General features: G+C 37.4%; 1 protein-coding gene across 1 annotated transcript in view; it reads left to right on the top strand.

Annotated features, from left to right (window-relative positions):
* The window catches only part of MTPAP (mitochondrial poly(A) polymerase), a 29,220-nt gene extending 25,283 nt beyond the window's left edge, over positions 1-3,937 (top strand). Inside the window, exons 7-9 of the mRNA XM_068562763.1 lie at positions 1,105-1,197; positions 1,278-1,351; positions 3,040-3,937. Coding sequence (XP_068418864.1) covers positions 1,105-1,197; positions 1,278-1,351; positions 3,040-3,375 — 503 coding nt within the window. The 3' untranslated portion in view covers positions 3,376-3,937. The remainder of the gene's footprint in view (positions 1-1,104; positions 1,198-1,277; positions 1,352-3,039) is intronic.
* The last annotated feature ends 17,725 nt before the right edge of the window (positions 3,938-21,662 follow it).

Here is a 21,662-nt window from a genome sequence, read left to right as displayed (position 1 = left end):
TGCTTTTTGAATACTTAAGTCAGTAACTCAGGTCTTAACCAAAAAATAACCAAAATCATAAAAAAGGGGAGACAGAAGTTTGAAGGAACCTTGTTTATCTCTTTCTAAATTTTTTTCTGGCTGTTATAGATAAGCACTCAAAGTCAAATATCAGCGATCATTCAGATGCTTGGTTATGTGCCCGCTGTACGCTGGACTCTGTCGTTGTGGACTGGACGGGGGCGGGGGGGTGGGGGAGGGAAGGTCATCACTGCCTTGACTGGACAGTGGCCTCTGTAGCCCCAGACTGGGGTAAGGGAGCAGACAGCATGCACGCAGTCATAGCGCAGTCGGGCAAGTGCTGACGGAGCACGGAACAGAAAGGCTGGAGCGCCAGCTTGGCGTTAGGGAAGGCGAAAAGCCGTTTTTGGGTGGCCATTGATTAGACTTTTCAGAATGGGAGTTTGCCTGCACGTTGTGCAGTGGAAGGTAGGTTAAAATGGTTGCGGGATTTCATGGTAGCTGTATACTTATTGATAACTAGGGAAAGGATTACCTCTGAAGATGTAAATACTGTTAGGAAAGGTGAATGTTTAAGTCCACTGTGCTGTTAAATGTGTGGTACTGAATCCCAGTCACTCTAGAGGCCTGCATCTTAGAAATTACTGGAAGGTTTTCAAAATTCTTAGAACATTCAATTTGTAGGTATCGTGGATGAATTGTTGAAAGTAAACGCACAAAAGGGTGATAAGAATGAACATGGAAATCTAAATTAAATATTATTGATCAAAGATAGTGCCAAGATTTAAGTTGGTAAAAGATGGGAACTGTCCTCATTTTCAGCTGGAAAACTGATGACCTCAAAAGATAGATTAGGAATCATCGAGTGTTGATAGACAATTCTAGTTTGCTAAAGTACATGTGAAGTTAATTTTACCGAAGTAAAATTGCTCTCAGATCTTTTTTAATGGAGTTTTAATCCTACTAACCATCTATACTATATATAAAAAACACTGACTAATAATAGGACACAGTTCTCTATAACTTTATGTGATTATAGATTTCTGAAGTAGGGAATATCTTTGAAATAGAATGTTAAATATTTTTCATTTCTGTTTATTTAAGATGCAGAAGATAAGTGTATAATAGAAGGCCACAACTGTACATTTGTTCGCGACTTCAATAGAATTAAACCTTCAGGAAACGCAGAAACACTAGGTAGGTGTTTTCTTTTTCTTTGTTCCTTTTTGCACTGAAACAGACTTTCTTCTTATTTTCCTTGTTTTATTTTCTTACAGAATTACTACTGAAAGAATTTTTTGAATATTTTGGAAATTTCGCATTCAATAAAAATTCCATTAATATTCGACAGGTAAATACTGTTTCAATGTTTGGTTATTAGGTATATGGTCTTCTACTGCACTAATATTTAACGAGTTTAGTTTTCAAAGCACTGTAACAAATGTCATTGCGTGTCACCTCTATGGTGATAGAGAGTAATGAGAAAACTGGTGCCCTAGTGGAGATGCATGACTTGGCTAAGACCAGTCATCTAGTGTCTGGAGGAGCAACGGCCACCTCTTTTCAACATCTGCCTTTGTCACTTTGCCAAGTAACTTTGTGTCACTTACTACTAATACCGTGTCCTTGAAAATGTGGAATATATTCTGAAAGTTTTTTAGAGAGCATGATTTTACATATGGTCCTCTGTAAACTGGATTTGGGTTTCTATGAAAGAAACAGAATACCTAGTCCCAAAGATAGATTTTAATGATTCCCTCAGTTTGAGCCCTTAGGGTTTAAATTACTTAGGCAAGTGAATTATGATTTGGGTTCATCTGAGTAGCTGGAATGACAGACATTTTCCGTAAAGAGAATCTATCAGAGTAAACCCTGAGCAAAACTTGTTTGCACGTGGGAGATACTTGAGATGGCACTCCGGGTCTGTTCTGCTCAGCATGTGGGTATCTGGTTACAGCCCTGAGAAGACTGGCTTCGTAAAACACATACTCAGATATTCTGTTTTGGTTTCTTCACCTCTCCTGTTTTCATTCTTCCCTAACCCTTATCCTGCTCATGGAGGTCTTGTTTTTAACAAATAAAAAAGAAAGAAAGTGTGGGGTTGGGAGAGGGTAGAGGCACAGAGCTCTGGACTGCAGTCTAGGAGGAAAAGGGCACGGAACATAGGGAGTTCTTCACCCTTTCTGTACCCTTACCCCTTAAGGTTCAGAGATGATGGTCAGGCAGGACCCTGCTGGGCAGTGGCTTGAGAGGAGTTAGGGAATTAACAGGGGCTGCTCGCTTTGGAGACCTGACTACTGGTTTTGCAATATCTGAGTCATATATGTGGTATCATTTGGAAGAGGAAAAGATTATATTGGCTAGTGGATCACTGATGTTTGTGTTGACTCGTAGCTCTAGCTTTTCTTTTTATTTCTGTATCTTACCTGGCAGAGCCTTAAGTTGGATCTTTAGGAATGTAGATGGGAAACGTCTAGTGTTTTTAAATGAATAATCCTTTGTTCCTTCTCTTCCTTTCTCATTTCATACTTGTGCAACATTAATTACTATATTTAATTTAAGGCTTCTGATTTTGTGTGCTTCTATTCCCACTGTAATAAGTATGTTTTTAGCAAGTTTCAAACATAACTGTCTCTTATTTTCTGCCATTTTTCTTTTTCATATTTTTTTTCCTTCCCAGCTCTATTCTGTTAGGTAAATGTTGTGTTATTTTAAAAACACTTTCATTGGTTGACTCAGTCCAGACGCCTCTCATCGGAGCAGTGACATCAGCATCCATAGCTCATAAAGCTAATTTATTTTTCTGTAGAGAACATTCATAAAACTACAGTGGAAAAAATCAGTCCGAAGTACACACACACATATACACTAACTCATAACATGCATGTATACCCAGTCCCCTTGGGGAAGAAATTCTTTACTCTGTAAAGTTAATGCTGGTATTTTATGCATTTTTGACGTTTTATTAAACCAAACAGTTCTTATATCTGAGCCCTTCATATATTTACACATCTTTTTCTTCCTTGTAATTATCTATAGGGAAGGGAACAAAACAAACCTGAATCTTCTCCACTGCACATTCAGAATCCTTTTGAAACTTCTCTCAACATTAGCAAAAATGTAAGTCAAAGTCAGCTGCAAAAATTTATAGATCTGGCCAGAGAAAGTGCCTGGATTTTACATCAGGAAGATAGAGATCGCCTTTCGCCATCAAATAATCAGCCCTGGGGGCTGGCAGCCCTGCTGCTACCTTCTGTAGCAAATAGTACGTCTCTTGCCAAGAAGAAAAAGAAGCCTGCAAGTGAAAGAATTAAAAACTTGTTGGAATCCATAAAAAGTAGCAGTACAGAAAATTCCACAGCCGCCAATGGGTAAAGAGCAGTTAGTACTCAGGCATAATGGCTGCTCCTTTGCTTTCAGAACTGGTTTTATCCTATAAGATGATCTCTGGACTGCCTGGAAGAATGGTGTGAAATTCTGGCAGATCACACTTTCCTTGGATGTCTCTCTTTTCATGATCTTCTCACTGGGCCCCTTAAACTGGTCTGACATTCTGCGATGTTTTCTGTCTGAAAGCCAGTGGCACTGTATTAAAACGCTAGCCATGGGAACAGGTGAAAGAAGATTGGAATGTACTTCAGATAAAATATACAAAGCAAGTGGGAAGAATCAGTTTTACAGTCAAACCATTGTTGAAATCTGCATCAGTCTCTGGGTGTAAATCATTTAGAAGGACTTCTAGGTATGTACATACGTAGGCAATGAATACAATAAAGCTGCAGAATTTGATAGTACTCTTTAGTTTTGTATTCTTCAAAGTACTCTTATTCACATATAAATAAAAACAGATCGGTACTGATTTCCAAAAATGTTCATGTTTTTAAAACAGATGAATGCAGACACTTCAATTACTGCATTCTAGGTATTCTAAGCCAAATATATGAAAATATTGGTACACTGTATTTAAAAATATTATTTAGTTAATTTTTCTATTTTCAAAAATAAAATTCTTTCTCTACTAGTATGTGATATTGCCAATATTCCTTCACTTCTCTTTTAAGAATTCCTTTCTCCCTGTGGAGAATAGGTACGTATTGAAATATTATTTCCATTACATTCCCTGTAGAGTAACTTTTAATTTTTTGCAGCAAATACAGTGTTGGAAAATACACACTTGAGCCAGCTGACTTCATGGTGAATTACTCAGCCGCTTTGGGCCCCAGTTTTCTCTTCCATTAAATGGGGATGATAATAGTGCCTCCTTCACCAGATGGCTGTGAAGGTTAGGTGAGGCCCATAGGAAAGTGCAAGGTCATGGGCCTGGCACTTAGCACATGTTTGTAACGTTTGTGGTATATAATTATTATTCTTGCTACTCAGAAAACAGATGTAGCATTTGTACTGGTTTTCAAATTAGTTTCCCATCTAAATTTTAGGTCAGAAACGACAATGAGCTCTGCTTGGGGCATTATGGGAAACTCATTAATAGAATTGTCATGAAGCAAGTAAGTTCTGTGCCCATGTGCCGTGCTATTTGATTTCATATCTGAAACCAACAAACGGGCATCAGTGTTCTTCTATACAGGCGGTGTCCTTAAATTAAAAGCCGTTTTTCATGTTTTTTAATTAGGTTAATTCTGTTGGGCCGGAAATCTGTATTGAGAGTTAAAAAGAGGTTTAAAAAGCATAAATATTTAATAAGAGTTTCTAAATGAAATGATTTTTTTTTTCTGTTCACAGATATTTGATTGGACATTTTCATTTTTTGGTTGGTGTTAAGTCTAAAATGGTCATTTAAGCACATAAAGTATGTATATGTGTTAGCACTTCTTTTCTTTTTTGTAATTTGTAGAATAACTTTGACCCTCTAGGTCTGTTACTTTTCAGAATGAGGTTTAATTATGGGATGAGTTTTAATCTACACTGATCTTTTTTTTATTTTTATTCTTATTTTTTTAATTTATTTTTGGCTGTGTTGGGTCTTCATTGCTGCGCAAGGGCTTTCTCTAGTTGCAGCGAGCGGGGGCTACTCTTCATTGCGGTGCCCGGGCTTCTCATTGCAGTGGCTTCTCTTGTTGCGGAGCACGGGCTCTAGGTGCGCGAGCTTCAGTAGTTGCGGCACGTGGGCTCAGTAGTTGTGGCTTGCAGGCTCTAGAGCGCAGGCTCAGTAGTTGAGTTGCGGCACGCAGGCTCAGTAGTTGAGCACAGGCTTAGCTGTTCTGTGGCATGTGGGATCTTGCCGGACCAGGGATTGAACCTGTGTCGCCTGCATTGGCAGGAGGGTTCTTAACCACAGTGCCACCAGAGAAGTCCCTACACTAATCTTTTAACCTGAAGTTTTCATTCCAGTAAACTGCATATGACTACAAACAAATTTATTATGTTTTTTCATAAGTTCATTGTATCACTTACCAAATTTTTAAAAGATATTTTTTATTACATCTTAGGGGATAATCAGCAGTTATTTGTCATTGCCATTTCTTAGTTAAAACTAATTGCAGCAATAAAGGTAAGGAAAATTTTTCAAGGTTTTTCTTTTCTAGCTATTATGAGGCTTTCATCCACTAACTCTCATGAACAATGAGTTTTATTCTCTGTGTGAAAGTAATTTTGATGTGAGCCTATCTGGATCAGATTGATTTCAGTATACATCATTCCTTATTTTATAGCCCACTAGTCTAATTCCTGGAGTTATTACCGGTTTTTAGGAAATCAGCGAATTGTCCAGACATTCTAGGAAAACAACGTATAATCTCTCTCATTCACAAACCTTCAGTCATCATAGAGAGGAAGAGAGGATAAAAACAGTTGCAGTTGGACTTTCTTCCTGCTATCATTCACTACTTAGCTCTTTGTTTTGCTCTAGGGTGGGACCAGAATTAGACTGTTTCAAGTCACTTCATGTTCCTAGAAATCACTTGGCCTTAGACATACAGCTCTATTCAATTCCTTACAGCCTGCTGCTGCCGTAGCAGGCAAATGCCACATTTACGTGTATAATTTAAACCTGCACGGAGAACATCTGCAGCAAAACCAGCAGAAAGAGCCACCAAGCGGTCGCAGCACGTCCGGGCAGCAGCTGTCTTGTCCACGCTCCAGGGTTCGGTGTTCAGTTGCTGAGTAGCTGTCCTAATGTCTCGGTTCAGCCCCTTCAGGAGCCGTCGTGGGAGGGGAACACGCAAAACGCTGCCGCGAGGAAGAAACTGTTTCTCCCGGAGAGGCTCAGGAGAGGCCGATGTTCGTCGAGTGGAATGGGGTAGGCTCGAAGGCACTGTGCTCCCTGTAGGCGGAAGGAGGGGCCATAGGGATGGCCGTTCTGGGCGCAGGAGGCAGTGTAAATGCGAGTCAGGAAGGCGCAGCGCGCTGGGAGTGCGGGCCCTCCGGCCGGCGGGGTGGGGTTTTTGCTCTGAGGCTCAGAGAGTCGAGGTTGAGCGAGATGGTGAAGGACAGCGAGTTACGGAGGCTGAGTTTATTTTCAGCGGTGAAGCATTGAAGGTTTTTGTGTACGAGAGCAATAAAAGTTAAAGCAGTGCTTTAGATGATCAATCTGTTGATACGAGTAGTTATCAAGCGCTGCTCCTTTCTTCTTAGCAAATTTGAGTACCTTAGGTTCCATCGTTGAGTCAGATAAAATTTGGCTGTTAAATTTTCCACACAGGTCCAGAAGCTGACTCTCATATACCTCACAAGAGTATTTAACAAGGAGGCAAAGTTTAAGTGGCTTAAAGCCATCATCAGGAAATATCATCAGGTCATGGTATGTAATTTTATGTAAAGCCTTACTAATGAGAAATTCTTTGCAGTATATACTTGGAAAGGAATGAAAACATGATCAGAAGTCACTTTTCACCTTGGGATGATGTTGGAAAATTTATTTTAAATACTTGAAAGGCTTATTTTAGTTTCCATGCTGAGTTCAATTTCTTGTGGATACATATTCCAACGAATATAAACGTTACAGTGTTCCTCTGGAATTCCCATGGAGTAACTCCCAGAAAATGTCTATTTTAGATGGAATCTTTAATCTGAAATATCTATGATACAGGATATATAAATCACCACAAACTATTTTAAAAATACACTATTTATATTTCAAATGTGATCCCTTATGTTATCTGTGTGTATGTGTATCCACCCAACTTTAAGTGCTCAGTGGAGTCAAAACTAGATTAAAGGCATTATTCACTTTTTCTGTCTCCTTTCAGATGAATACATTTAAACTTTTTTTTTTTTTTTACGGCAAAGTTTCTAATCTTTTAGGATGGGGCGCTGAGATGTTGTAAAGAGAGTATTGGAAAGATGGGATTTGAAACAGTAAATGTTACACTGTGAAGAATACATAGTGTGGTAACATACCTAATTTGGAATAGAGCAAGTCCAACTTAATGAAAAATATAAATTATAAATGATATTTTCTGGGTTTATTTTGAAGTCTGACACATTGAAAACTTACTATAATGGATGCCGTCAAATAAAATGGAGCAAGTTAATGAAAGATTTCAAATTAGGTTTGTGTTATGTTCTGTGTCACCAAAATTCATTAAGGTGTCAGGTACAATGGAAGTCATACATTTTGAAGCTTCATATTACAGAGTTACTGGTACTTGGCTTAGATTAATGGAGCCTAATGATTAGAGTTTTAATTAATCTTTGCTGAACTTACACATGGGCTCAGAGAGTGGTGTGAAATAACATTAACATCGCTTTGTCTCAAAAACTGAGTAAAAGGTGGATTATGAAGCTGACTGATGTCTTGCAGTGGAATTTGAAACTCAAAGCCTGATTTTTTTTTTTTTACTTCATGTGAGATGTGTATTATAATTCTATAGATACGCCTGTCAGTATAAAACTAGCACAAGCTTCACCTTGTTTTTCTTCTTTAGCAATTAATTTTGGTGATTTTAGAAGGATTGTTTGTTTATGATTTATGTGATAGTGTCCCCTCTTCCCCCAGTTCTCTAATCAAACCTAAAGTAAGCATCTTGGGCATTTCCCTGCTTGATTCTTGGCATCACTGGTTGTAAAGCTCAGTTACCGGGACTGAGTGGTCTTCTTCAGCTTTATATAATTGAGTTTTTAAAAAAGAGGATTACAGCATTTTTCGTGTATTTTTTATTTGATCAAAATATTTTTATATTTTGATTTCTTTCTTTTTAAAAAAAGTGATGACTAGAATAACAGTGAGCAGTGGCACTTCACTTAGCTGTTGTTAAGTGGTTAGATGGGTTCAAATAAACACATTGTTCATATAACACTGATTCCCAGAGCTTCATCCTCGTCTCTGGACGTACGACTGTCAAGTGATTATCTTAGCCCCGCCTCTAGAACGTCATCATTATTGTGCACTGGACTTTGTGCTTTACTTCCAATTCAACCTGTTTTGTTTGTTTGTTTGTTTGTTTGTTTGTTTATTTTGGCTGCGCTGGGTCTTCATTGCGGCGCGCGGGCTGTTCGTTGCAGGATTCTCTCTAGTTGTGGTGCACGGGCTCAGTAGTTGAGATGTGCGGGCTCCAGGGTGCACGGGCTTAGTTGCTCCGCGGCATGTGGGATCTTAGTTCCCCAACCAGGGATCGAACCCCTGTCCCCTGCATTGGAAGGCGGATTCTTAACCACTGGACCACCTGGAAAGTCCCTCAACCTGTTTTAAATTAAAATTATTTTCTTCCTCAAAACTGGCTAACCTCATAATTGGCCCATTTCTGTTGTTGGTATCATTATTCTCTGCCACCATAGCTCAGACTCTGGGATCCTTTTAGACTCCTTTTTTTTTTTTTTCACCTTGTTTAATTAATCTCTCTATGTCTGTTGCCATTAGCTTAGTTTATGTCATTACCTCTCTTCTAATTTAATACAATAATGTATTAGCTAGTTTCCCAACTCACTGTTTTCCCTCTTCTGTGTACCCATGTAAACCATCAATTTTCAAAGGAATAGGAGTCAAAGTACCTTTTATGGTAAATTAATATTAAATTATATGTGTTTATTTATTGCAATTCTAAAGATACCTTGGAATTGTACAGAGCTTTAAGGTCATTCTAAATATCAGGTGTACAAAACAGATACCAATTGAAGGTTCTAATTAGTAAAAAGCACTGGATTTTTTTCTGTAACATCAAAATGTCTTCTGTTTATAAACTCCACTGACTTCTGAAAGTTTTCGAACTTCTCTACTAATGACACTTAATCCCCCAAATACTGGTACAACGGAGTCATTCATTCAGTAAACATTTACCCATGATTGCTATGCACCAGACCCTCTAAATTGAGACATACCAAGAGATGGAAGGTTTGAATTGCTAGAAAAATGATTTTTGTTCTTGGATAGAAAGGCTTAGTATAAGGGTAACAGTTTTGCCTACATATCAATTAATGATGATGCAGTCAATTAAAATTCTATAAGAATTTTTTAAAGAAACTTGAAAGTCATTGGAAGTGTATGAGGAAGAATAAACATACAAAAATAGGTAGGAGAAAAAAATTTTAAAAATTCAACAAATAACATTAAAATATAAGATGCAGTAATTAAAACAATACTACTGGTTTGAGATAGAAAACCAATGGAACAGTAACAGAAATATATTCAAGATATATAAGGGAATTTATAGTGATATGATAAAAGGCAACATTTCAAATCAATAGAAAGATGGATTATTCAGTAAATAGTGTTGGGACAATTGGTAGCTATTGGAAAAAAAAATAGTTTGATCCTAGTCTCACTCTAATACCCAAATAAATTCCAAGTGGGTTGGAATTTAAATGTGGAGGGGGAGAAAGTGAAATCATGAAGTACTAAAGAAACCCTGGATGAATGTTATGAACTCGGGATAGGGAAGGGTGCCTTTTCAAGTATGACATGCGTTTATAAAAGAATATATTGATAAATTTGACTGCTTTAAAATGGAAAGCTATGCCACAAAACAGCCATAAACAAAATTCTGATACTAATGGAAAAAGGGCCAATTTTTCTAATAATGAGCTCCACAAATGTATAAGTAATAGGCAAAACAAAGCTATATCATAGAAGCAATTAAAATGGACAAGTAAACAATAAAGATGGTCAAGCTTACTGATAATTATATAAAACCTTATTATTACGGAGAATTTTGAAGCCAGGCAAAAGTAAACTGAAAAGTATAATGAACTTGCATAAATCCATCACCTGTTTCAATAATTAACTCATGGCAAATTTGCTTTAATATATAACCCATTTACTTACCCAATCTGTATTATTTTAAGCATATTTCGGTCATTCTATCATTTTATCTGTAAATATGTCAGTTACTGCCAAAAGATAAGAGCTTTTTTCTAACATAATCACAAATCATTATTGAACCTAAGAACAAACAAAACAATAATTTTCTAGTATCTTCATATCTACTTAGAGTTCAAGTTTCCAATTGTCTTATGGATGTCACAGTTGTTTTTTCCCAAGACTGTTTGTTTGAATCGTGATCCAGTTACGTACGGTCCCCATGTTGTGATTGGTTGACCTGTTTCTGAAGTCGCTTGAATTCTTAGGTTTACACTTCATCTCTTTTTTTTCTTTTGCGATTTATTGAAGATATGGGGTTATCTGTCTTAGGGAGTTTCCCACAACATGGATGGTGCTGATTTTGTTGGCGCAGATGATTCTGTGCTGTGGGGTTGTTCAACATTAATGACATAAAAGTATTTATCAGTTTTAGAAAACTTTCAGTCACGTTCTTTCCTGGTTTTTTCTAACATCTTTGTCTCTTCATTGTGGGTATTTCTAACCTATATTACAGCTTACCAATTTTTTTCTTTAGAGGTGTCTAATTTTTTAAACCCATTCATTCAATTCTCAATTTCGGTAGGGTTTTTTTTTTTTTTTTTTCAGTTCTAGAATTTCCATCTGGTATTTGAAATTATTTTTTCTAATTTTCTGACAGAATTCTGAGTCTCATCTTTGATTTTCTTATAAAGTCTGTCTGATAAGTTGATTGATTGGGTCTGCTTCTGTGTTTCGTGATGCTGACTTCTCTTCTAGGATGCCTGACTGGTGGTGTTTTGTGTGTTGACATTGTATGTGGAAAATAGATTCCTTGAGGGAGGGTGATGTTGATTTCCCTTCAGAATGGATTTACTTTTGCTTCTGGAAGGTGGGTGGGAGTACTTACGATCCTGGATCACTGTGGTCCAGAAGGGGCTTGAGATTTTGAAATTGGATTCAGTTCCAGAGTCTAGCCTCGCCCAAAGCCAGGAGGGCTCAGCGGGGCCCCTTCTCCTCGTTAGGTCCTGAGCTCCCTTTCCCTGCGATCCTTCTGAAAGCCCTGCTCAGCTCCGATTGCCTCGTCCGCAGGCATCCCTGTGGGGAAAGCGGTCCCACGTGCTAGGCTCACCTAGTGTAGGTCTGCGTCTCTGCAGTCCTGTAGGTTTTCACTGCCTTGATAGCGTTTGGATGCTTTCAAGCAACTTTTTGTCTTGCCCAGCTGCAAAGACAGCTGAGAGAGAGAGAGAGAGTTGGCACGTACTGCCTAGACTGCCGTTACTGGAAGCCACTGAGTTCTTTTTGATTCCAGCTTCTGATCCCATATGTGTGTGTGTGTGTGTGTGTGTGTGTGTGTGTGTGTATATATATATATATTTTTTTTTTTAATTTTATAGGAATGATGTATACTGTTCATTTAGTTTACTTCCTTCTAAGGGGCTTTCACATGATGTCTCAGTTGCCGAAAAGCCTTGAGTTGGGCTTTACCTAGCAGTGCGGACACCTGGCTGGAGTGAAAGCCTAGGTCACCCTTGAGGAAACAGGGTTCTGCAGGTGTTGTTCTGTGCTCGGCTTCAGAAATCAGAAATTTCCAGCTTTTATTTCTGGATTGTGATTTCCTCATAGAGGATTTTGTCCATGCCAATTGAAAGTTTAAATTTATGCCATGTGTGAATGAGTGGCAAAGCGCCCAAATAAGAATGGGAAAAATATCTTCTTTTTCCAACCATGTTCAGACACCTCAAACAACTGTGAAATACAATTTTTCTTCCAGTTTTCCAAAATATTTATCTGGGCTGAGACCAAGAATGAAAGCATTTTAGGCCAAAAGGCTCCTTGGAAATTTTATGATTTATAATAGAGTTCCCTTTTGAATTTTAGGCATATGTTATTAGAGTATCTTATTTATGAACACAAGATTTTAGTGCATTTTTACATCAGTGAAATAACTCATGTTTCTTTTCTATATTATGAGTTATTTTTCTAATATTTAACTTTCATATTTGTAGTTTTTCGGCTATATTATCAGCCTATATTTGTTTAGGTAACAGAGAGGTAGCAATTAAAAACAGCTATCATAATTTTGAGTTAGTTTTCAACTTATAATTTGCTACATGTATTCTAGCATTGCCATATTGCCAGAAACCTTAATTCAAGTCTCTAAATATTTAATAAAATCATTTTGAAAACTGAAATTATTTGGTGTTTTTATCTTGGTTGCTCTGAACAAAAGCCAGTACTTCAAACTTCTCGCCGCTTCAGGGTGAAAATTGTGTTAAGTAGTATTTGAATTTAAATGTGGTTTAAAATATTTCTTAATTCTAAAGCCCTCTGTAGTTTCTGTTTTCTAAGCAATATTAGCTATATTTGATCTTCTAGATGAAGAAAGATTTGACTGTGATTAAATATGTATAGTACCATCCTGGAATAAATTTTATTCATAGATTAATAAAATATGTGCAGCGTGATTTAGGAGAAAATATTTTAGGCCATTAAATTTAGTTACATAAGCTACGGTATGTTTTAAATTCTGTGCAATGAAATCTGTTTTGCTTTATAAATAAAAAGTTCATTGCACTGGAAAATGTGGAGTATTTGTTTTCCAAGACCATCAAAAGCATACCCGGTCACATATTTAGGAAAATTTTGAAACACTAGTTTTGGCCTATCAATTTAATGGCATTTGTTATGATTGTCTGATTTTCTTATCTGTACTTAAAAGCCTTAAGAACACTCTTAATACTTGATTTGGTCACATTTCTTATAGTACATCGGTTTGAATGCAGTTCTTTTCTCTGATATGGAATAAGTATAGGACCTAGCACAGTGCCTGGCACATATTTGGTAATCGATAAACATTGCTCTCTTTCCCTTATCCCACCCCCATTCTTAGCCCATGATTTTAAAGGTATTAAGAAATAAAAATAGTACTAGGAAAAATTTAAGCGCTCAGCTTCCATTTAAAAATTTTAAACTTCTTTTTCTAAAAGAAGGATTCAAAATTAATGCATGGTGTTGTAGGCAGGGTTCTATGATGGCCTCAAGATTCCCACCCTCTGGAGGACACACCCCGTGTAACCCCCTCTCCTTGAGTGTGATCAGACCTGTGAGTCACTCCCTTGATTGGGTTGTGTTACGTGGCGAAGGTGATGGTTGAATCATTCTGTGATTATTACCTGATATGACTCCTTAGCAGACTGAAGAGAGAAATTTCTGCTGGCTTCAAAGAAGTAAGCTGCCTCATTGTGCACGGCCACGTGGCTGGGACCTGAGGGTGGCTTCTAAGAGCCGAGAGCAATCCCCACCAACAGCCAGCAAGCAATCAGGGACCTTGGTCCCAGCCACAAGGCAACTGTGAGATAAGAAACAAATGTAGGGGCTTTTAAGAGCATCCTGAGCATAGGTGAGATGACACCTTGGCCAACACATCGATTTTAGCCCTCTAAGACTGAGTAGAGGACCAGTTAAATCGATTTCTGTCTCAAGCCACAGAAACTGAGAAAATCAGTGTATATTGCTTTAAGCTGCTAAGTTCGTGGGAGTTTGTTATGCAGTAATAGAAAATCAATACATTAGGGAAAACCTCCTTTGTGACAGTTAAATCATTGTTTATTCACTTTTCAGTGTAAGTGTCTTTGTTCAGGACCGGAAGTCAGAGGATGGAAGATTGATGTGAGAAATCATCCTCATCAGCAAACAATCCAAGGTTATAGCTGTGGTCTGAATAAAGGCCCCAGCTGTGTCTGTGTTCTAATCCCAGAAACTGAGCATGTCGCTTTACATGGCTAGAGGGACTTTGTGGGTGTGATTAAGTTAAAGGCCCTGAGATGGGGAGATTATTCTGGATTTTCCAAGTGGCCGCAATATAATCATAAGGGTCAGTAGGAGGAAAGAAGATGTGATGAGGGATTCAGAGGTCAGGTGGAGAAGTATTTGAAGATGCTGCACTGCTGTCTTTGACGATGGACGAAGGGCATGAGCCAAGGCCTGTGGGCAGCCTCTGGAGGCCAGAAAAGGCAAGGAAGCAGATTCTCCATGAGGAGGCAGCCCTGCTGACACCCTGATTTTAGGACTCTGACTCCAGAACTGTAAGTTAAGAAACCTGTGGTGTCTTAAGCCACTACATTTGTGGTGATTTGTGCAGCAGTAGGAAAGTAGTACACAAGATATCTGAGAGAAGCCTGTTACATCAGAGAAGCCTGTTACATCAAGGAAGCCAAAACAGTGATTTGTAGGGCACAAACTATACGGGACGAAGAACACCTCAAAGATAAAAACTTTAGTAGTTGTTTTTTGGGGGTTCTAGGATTGAGACCTCCTAGTCTGCCATCTTGCTAATGTCCTATGTGTATCTTCTTCATTACATTCTTATTATCTACTTATAGCTTTATATACTTTATATATATTCTTTTTTTTCAACTTTATTACGTATTTTATTAAAACTGAGAGGACATTTAATGTAAGTTGTACCCAAAATGCTATCATTCAAAATCTTAAGACACCAACAACTGTAAAATGGATCTGCATTTCAGAAATGTTAAAATGTGTGTGTATGGGGGTAGGGGGTGGAGATCAGGGAGAGGCATCTTAGAATCAATGCAATGCCGCAGATACCTCCAAATTCCTTTGCCAAGTGATTGTAAAAACTTTCCCTCCTACCAGCAATATAAAAATTCAAAATTTCCACATTGCTACAGAAACTTAGAGAGTTTGATGATACGGCTTAAAAAACAAAACCTGCAGTTCCCTAAGCACATTTTCAAAATATTTATAGTTAATTTGTGTTTCCTCTAGTGTAAATTGCTGTTGCCATTTTTCTACTCAGTTTTGTCTTTTCCCTATTAATTTTAAGAGCTTTTTATATATTCTAGCTTTATTCATTGTGAATATTGCCTGTCGTATTCTGGATTGGTTTTGTAATTATTTTTTACATTTTTCTAATTATCTCTTTCTTCACCAAATCAACTCTTTTATTTACTTAAGTTTTATAACCAGTCTTCACATCTTATAGGTGTTTCATCCCTGTTCTTCTTATTCAAAAGTGTCTTGCCTATTCTGGGCTTCAACATTTCTTTGTGAATATTAAGGTCTGTTTGTCAAGTTTTATGAACAAAAATCTTTGAAATTATATTGATTGTATAGATTAACCTTCAACATTTCCATCTTTATTATAGTGCATTTTCCCATCCATGAACCTGGTATACCTCTCCAACTGGTCTTCCTTTATATCCTTCAATAAAGTATGAAATTTGTCCTCATAAATCATTTGCAGATCTTTTGTTAGATTTATTCTGTGGAATGTTATTTTTTGTTAGCTACTTGGAGTAAGACATTAAAACTGCATTTCCTAACATATTGTTGGTGGTGTTCAAATACACTAATTTTATTTGACTTTGTATCCATAATTTTAAAAAAAAACAAATAGCTTGCCTAGATGGTCTCTTAATTTTCTTATGTAGATAATCATATCAAATGCAAATGTTTCTTCAAGGAATTTCCCTATTATTTCTAGTTTGCTAACATTTTTTTTTAACATCTTTATTGGGGTACGGTGGTGTGCTGGTTTCTGCTATATAACAAAGTGAATCAGCTATACATATACATATATCCCCGTATCCCCTCCCTCTTGTGTCTCCCTCGCACCTTCCCTATCCCACCCCTCTAGATGGTCACAAAGCACCGAGGTGATCTCCCTGTGCTACGTGGCTGCTTCCCACTAGCTATCTATTTTACATTTGGTAGCGTTTATATGTCCATGTCACTCTCTCACTTTCTCCCAGCTTACCCATCCCCCTCCCTGTGTCCTCCTCTCCATTCTCAATGTCTGCATCTTTACTCCTGTCCTGCTGCTAGGTTCTTCAGAAACTTTTTTTTTTTTTTAGATTCCATATATATGTGTTAGCATATGGTATTTGTTTTTCTCTTTCTGACTTATTTCACTCTGTATGACAGACTCTAGGTCCATCCACCTCACTACAAATAACTCAATTTCATTTCATTTTATGGCTGAGTAATATTCCATTGTGTATATGTGCCACATCTTCTTTATCCATTCGTCTGTCGATGGACACGTAGGTTGCTTCCATGTCCTGGCTATTGTAAGTAGAGCTGCATTTAACTTTGTGGTACATGACTCTCTTTGAATTATGGTTTTCTCAGGATATATGCCCAGTAGTGGGATTGCTGGGTCGTATGGTAGTTCTATTTTTTTTAAGGAACCTCCATACTGTTCTCCATAGTGGCTGTATCAATTTACATTACCACCAACAGTGCAAGAGGGTTCCCTTTTCTCCACATCCTCTCCAGCGTTTATTGTTTGTAGATTTTTTGATGACGGCCATTCTGACTGGTGTGAGGTGATACCTCATGGGAGTTTTGATTTGCATTTCTCTAATGATTAGTGATGTTGAGCATCCTTTCATGTGTTTGTTGGCAATCTGTATATCTTCTTTGGAGAAATGTCTGTTTAGGTCTTCTGCCCAGTTTTGGATTGGGTTGTTTGTTTTTTTGATATTGAGCTGCATGAGCTGCTTGTAAATTTTGGAGATTAATCCTTTGTCAGTTGCTTCATTTGCAAATATTTTCTCCCATTCTGAGGGTTGTCTTTTCGTCTTGTTTATATTTTCCTTTGCTGTGCAAAAGCTTTTAAGTTTCATTAGTTCCCATTTGTTTATTCTTGTTTTTATTTCCATTTCTCTAGGAGGTGGGTCAAAAAGGATCGTGCTGTGATTTATGTCATAGAGTGTTCTGCCTATGTTTTCCTCTTAAGAGTTTGATAGTGTCTGGCCTTACATTTAGGTCTTTAACCCATTTTGAGTTTATTTTTGTGTATGGTGTTAGGGAGTGTTCTAATTTCATTCTTTTACATGTAGCTGTCCAGTTTTCCCAGCACCACTGATTGAAGAGGCTCTCTTTTCTCCATTGTATATTCTTGCCTCCTTTATCACAAATAAGGTGACCATAGGTGCATGGGTTTATCTCTGGGCTTTCTATCCTGTTGCATTGATCTGTATTTCTGTTTTTGTGCCAGTACCATACTGTCTTGATTACTGTAGCTTTGTAGTATAGTCTGAAGTCCGGGAGCCTGATTCCTCCAGCTCCGTTTTTATTTCTCAAGATTGCTTTGGCTATTTGGGGTCTTTTGTGTTTCCATACAAATTGTGAAATTCTTTGTTCTAGTTCTGTGAAAAATGCCATTGGTAGTTTGATAGGGATTGCATTGAATCTGTAGATTGCTTTGGGTAGTAGAGTCATTTTCACAGTGTTGATTCTTCCAATCCAAGAACATGGTATATCTCTCCATCTGTTTGTACCATCTTTAATTTCTTTCATCAGTGTCTTATAGTTTTCTGCATACAGGTCTTTTGTCTCCTTAGGTAGGTTTATTCCTAGGTATTTTATTCTTTTTGTTGCAGTGGTAAATGGAAGTGTTTCTTTAATTTCTCTTTCAGATTTTTCATCATTACTGTATAGGAATGCAAGAGATTTCTGTGAATTAATTTTGTATCCTGCTACTTTACCAAATTCACTGATTAGCTCTAGTAGTTTTCTGGTAGCATCTTTAGGATTCTCTATTTATAGTATCATGTTATCTGCAAACAGTGACAGCTTTACTTCTTCTCAGATTTGGATTCCTTTTATTTCTTTTTCTTCTCTGATTGCTGTGGCTAAAACTTCCAAAACTATGTTGAATAATAGTGGTGAGAGTGGATATCCTTGTCTTTTTCCTGATCTTAGAGGAAATGGTTTCAGTTTTTCACCATTGAGAATGATGTTGGCTGTGGGTTTGTCATGTGTGGCCTTTATTATGTTGAGGTAGGTTCCCTCTATGCCTACTTTCTGGAGGGTTTTTATCATAAATTGGTGTTGAATTTTGTCAAAAGATTTTTCTGCACCTATTGAGATGATAATATGGTTTTTCTCCTTCAATTTGTCAATATGGTTTATCACATTAATTGATTTGCCTATCCTGAAGAATCCTTGCATTTCTGGGATAAACCCCACTTAATCATGGTGTATGATACTTTTAATGTGCTGTTGGATTCTGTTTGCTAGTATTTTGTTGAGGATTTTTGCATCTATGTTCATCAGTGATATTGGCCTGTAGTTTTCTTTCTTTGTGACATCTTTGTCTGGGTTTGGTATCAGGGTGATGGTGGCTTCGTAGAATGAGTTTGGGAGTGTTCCTCCCTCTGCTATATTTTGGAAGAGTTTCAAAAGGATAGATGTTAGTTCTTCTCTAAATGTTTGATAGAATTCGCCTGTGAAGCCATCTGGTCCTGGACTTTTGTTTGTTGGAAGATTTTTAATCATGGTTTCAATTTCAGTGCTTGTGATTGGTCTGTTTATATTTCCTATTTCTTCCTGGTTCAGTCTCGGAAGGCTGTGCTTTTCTAAGAATTTGTCCATTTCTTCCAGGTTGTCCATTTTATTGGTATATAGTTGCTTGTAGTAATCTCTAATGATTCTTTGTATTTCTGCAGTGTCAGTTGTTACTTCTCCTTTTTCATTTCTAATTCTGTTGATTTGAGTCTTCTCCCTTTTTTTCTTGATGTGTCTAGCTAATGGTTTATCAATTTTGTTTATTTTCTCAAAGAACCAGCTTGTAGTTTTATTGATTTTGCTATTGTTTCATTCATTTTTTTTTCATTTATTTCTGATCTGATCTTTATGATTTCTTTCCGTCTGCTAACTTCAGCTTGTTTTTGTTCTTCTTTCTCTAATTGCTTTAGGTGTAAGGTTAGGTTGTTTATTTGAGATGTTTCTTGTTTCGTGAGGTAGGATTGTATTACTATAAACTTCCCTCTTAGAACTGCTTTTGCTGCATCCCATAGGTTTTGGGTCACCGTGTTTTCATTGTCATTTGTTTCTAGGTATTTTTTGATTTCCTCTTTAATTTCTTCAGTGATCTCTTGGTTATTTAGTAGTGTATTGTTTAGCCTTCATGTGTTTGTATTTTTTTACAGATTTTTTTCCTGTAATTGATATCTAGTCACATAGCATTGTGGTCAAAACAGATACTTGATACGATTTCAATTTTTAAAAATTTACCAAGGCTTGACTTGTGACCCAAGATATGATCTATCCTGGAGAATGTTCCATGAGCACTTGAGAAGAAAATGTATTCTGTTGCTTTTGGACAGAATGTCCTATAAATATCAATTAAGTCCATCTTGTTTAATGTGTCATTTAAAGCTTGTGTTTCCTTATTTATTTTCATTTTGGATGATCTATCCATTGGTGAAAGTGGGGTGTTAAAGTGCCCTACTATGATTGTGTTACTGTCGATTTCCCCTTTTATGGCTGTTAGTATTTGCCTTATGTATTGAGGTGCTCCTGTGTTGGGTGCATAAATATTTACAATTGTTGTATCTTCTTCTTGGATTGATCCCTTGATCATTATGTAGTGTTCTTCTTTGTCTCTTGTAATAGTCTTTATTTTAAAATCTATTTTGTCTGATACGAGAATTGCTACTCCAGCTTTCGTTTGATTTCCATTTGTATGGAATATCTTTTTCCATCCCTTTCAGTCTGTATGTATCCCTAAGTCTGAAGTAGGTCTCTTGTAGACAGCATATATACGGGTCTTGTTTTTGTATCCATTCAGCCAGTCTATGTCTTTTGGTTGGAGTATTTAATCCATTTACATTTACGATAATTATCTATATATATGTTCCTATTACCATTTTCTTAATTGTTTTGGGTTTGTTTTGTAGGTCTTTTCCTTCTCTTGTGTTTCCTGCCTCGAGAAGCTCCTTTAGCATTTGTTGTAAAGCTGTAAAGCTGGTTTGGTGGTGCTGACTTCTCTTAGCTTTTGTTTGTCTGTAAAGGTTTTAATTTCTCCATCAAATCTGAATGAGATCCTTGCTGGGTAGAGTAATCTTCGTTGTAGGTTTTCCCCTTTCATCACTTTAAATATGTCCTGCCACTCCCTTCTGGCTTGCAGAGTTTCTGCTGAAAGGTCAGCTGATAACCTTATGGGGATTCCCTTGTATGTTATTTGTTGTTTTTCCCTTGCTGCTTTTAGTATTTTTTCTTTGTATTTAATTTTTGATAGTTTGATTAATATGTGTCTTGGCATGTTTCTCTTTGGGTTTATCCTGTATGGTACTCTCTGTGCTTCCTGGACTCGATTGACTATTTCCTTTCCCATGTTAGGGAAGTTTTCAACTCTAGTTTCTTCAAATATTTTCTCAGTCCCTTTCTTTTTCTCTTCTTCTTCTGGGATCCCCTGTAATTCAGATGTTGGTGCATTTGGTGTCCCAGAGGTCTCTGAGACTGTCCTCAATTCTTTTCATTCTTTTTTCTTTATTCTGGTCTGTGGTAGTTATTGCCACTATTTTATCTTCCAGGTCACTTATCTGTTCTTCTGCCTCAGTTATTCTGCTATTGATCCCTTCTAGAGAATTTTTAATTTCATTTATTGTGTTGTTCATCATTCTTTGTTTGCTCTTTAGTTCTTCTAGGTCCTTGTTAAACGTTTCTTGTATTTTCTCCATTCTATTTCCAAGATTTTGGATCATCTTTACTATCATTACTCTGAATTCTTTTTCAGGTAGACTGCCTATTTCCTCTTCATTTGTTCGGTCTGGTGGGTTTTTACCTTGCTGCTTCATCTGCTGTGTGTTTCTCTGTCTTCTCATTTTAATTAACTTACTGTATTTGAGTCTCCTTTTCGCAGGCTGCAGGTTCGTAGTTCCCGTTGTTTTTGGTGTCTGCCCCCAGTGGGTAAGGTTGATTCAGTGGGTTGTGTAGGCTTCCTGGTGGAGGGGACTGGTGCCTGTGTTCTGGTGGATGAGGCTGGATCTTGTCTTTCTGATGGGCAGGACCGTGTCTGGTGGTGTGTTTTGGGGTGTCTGTGATCTTATTATGATTTTAGGCAGCCTCTCTGCTAATGGGTGGGTTTGTTTTCCTGTCTTGCTAGTTTTTTGGCATGGGGTTTCCAGCACTGTAGCTTGCTGGTCGTTGAGTGGAGCTGGGTCTTAGCATTGAGATGGAGATCTCTGGGAGAGCTTTCACTGTTTGATATTACATGGTGCCGGGAGGTCTCTGGTGGACCAGTGTCCTGAACTCGGCTCTCCCACCTCAGAGGCACAAGCGTGATACCAGGCTGGAGCACCAAGACCCTGTCAGCCACACCGCTCAGAAGAAAAGGGAGAAGGAAATGAAAGAAAGAAAGAAAAATATTAAAATAAAAAATTTTTTAAAGTATTAAAAATTTTAAAAATTAAAACGTAATAAAAAAAGAATAGAAAGAATGAAGAGAGCAACCAAACCAAAAAACAAATCCACCAGTGATAACAAACACTAAAAACTATACTAAAAAAAAACAAAAACAAAAAACACTGACAGAACCTTAGGACAAATGGTAAAAGCAAAGCTATACAGACAAAAATCACACAAAGAAGCATACACATACTCACAAAAAAGAGAA

The sequence above is a fragment of the Eschrichtius robustus genome, chromosome 1 (genome assembly GCF_028021215.1).
Source record: "Eschrichtius robustus isolate mEscRob2 chromosome 1, mEscRob2.pri, whole genome shotgun sequence".
Taxonomy (NCBI): Eukaryota; Metazoa; Chordata; class Mammalia; order Artiodactyla; family Eschrichtiidae; genus Eschrichtius; species Eschrichtius robustus.
This window is presented reverse-complemented; position numbering and strand designations above follow the sequence as displayed.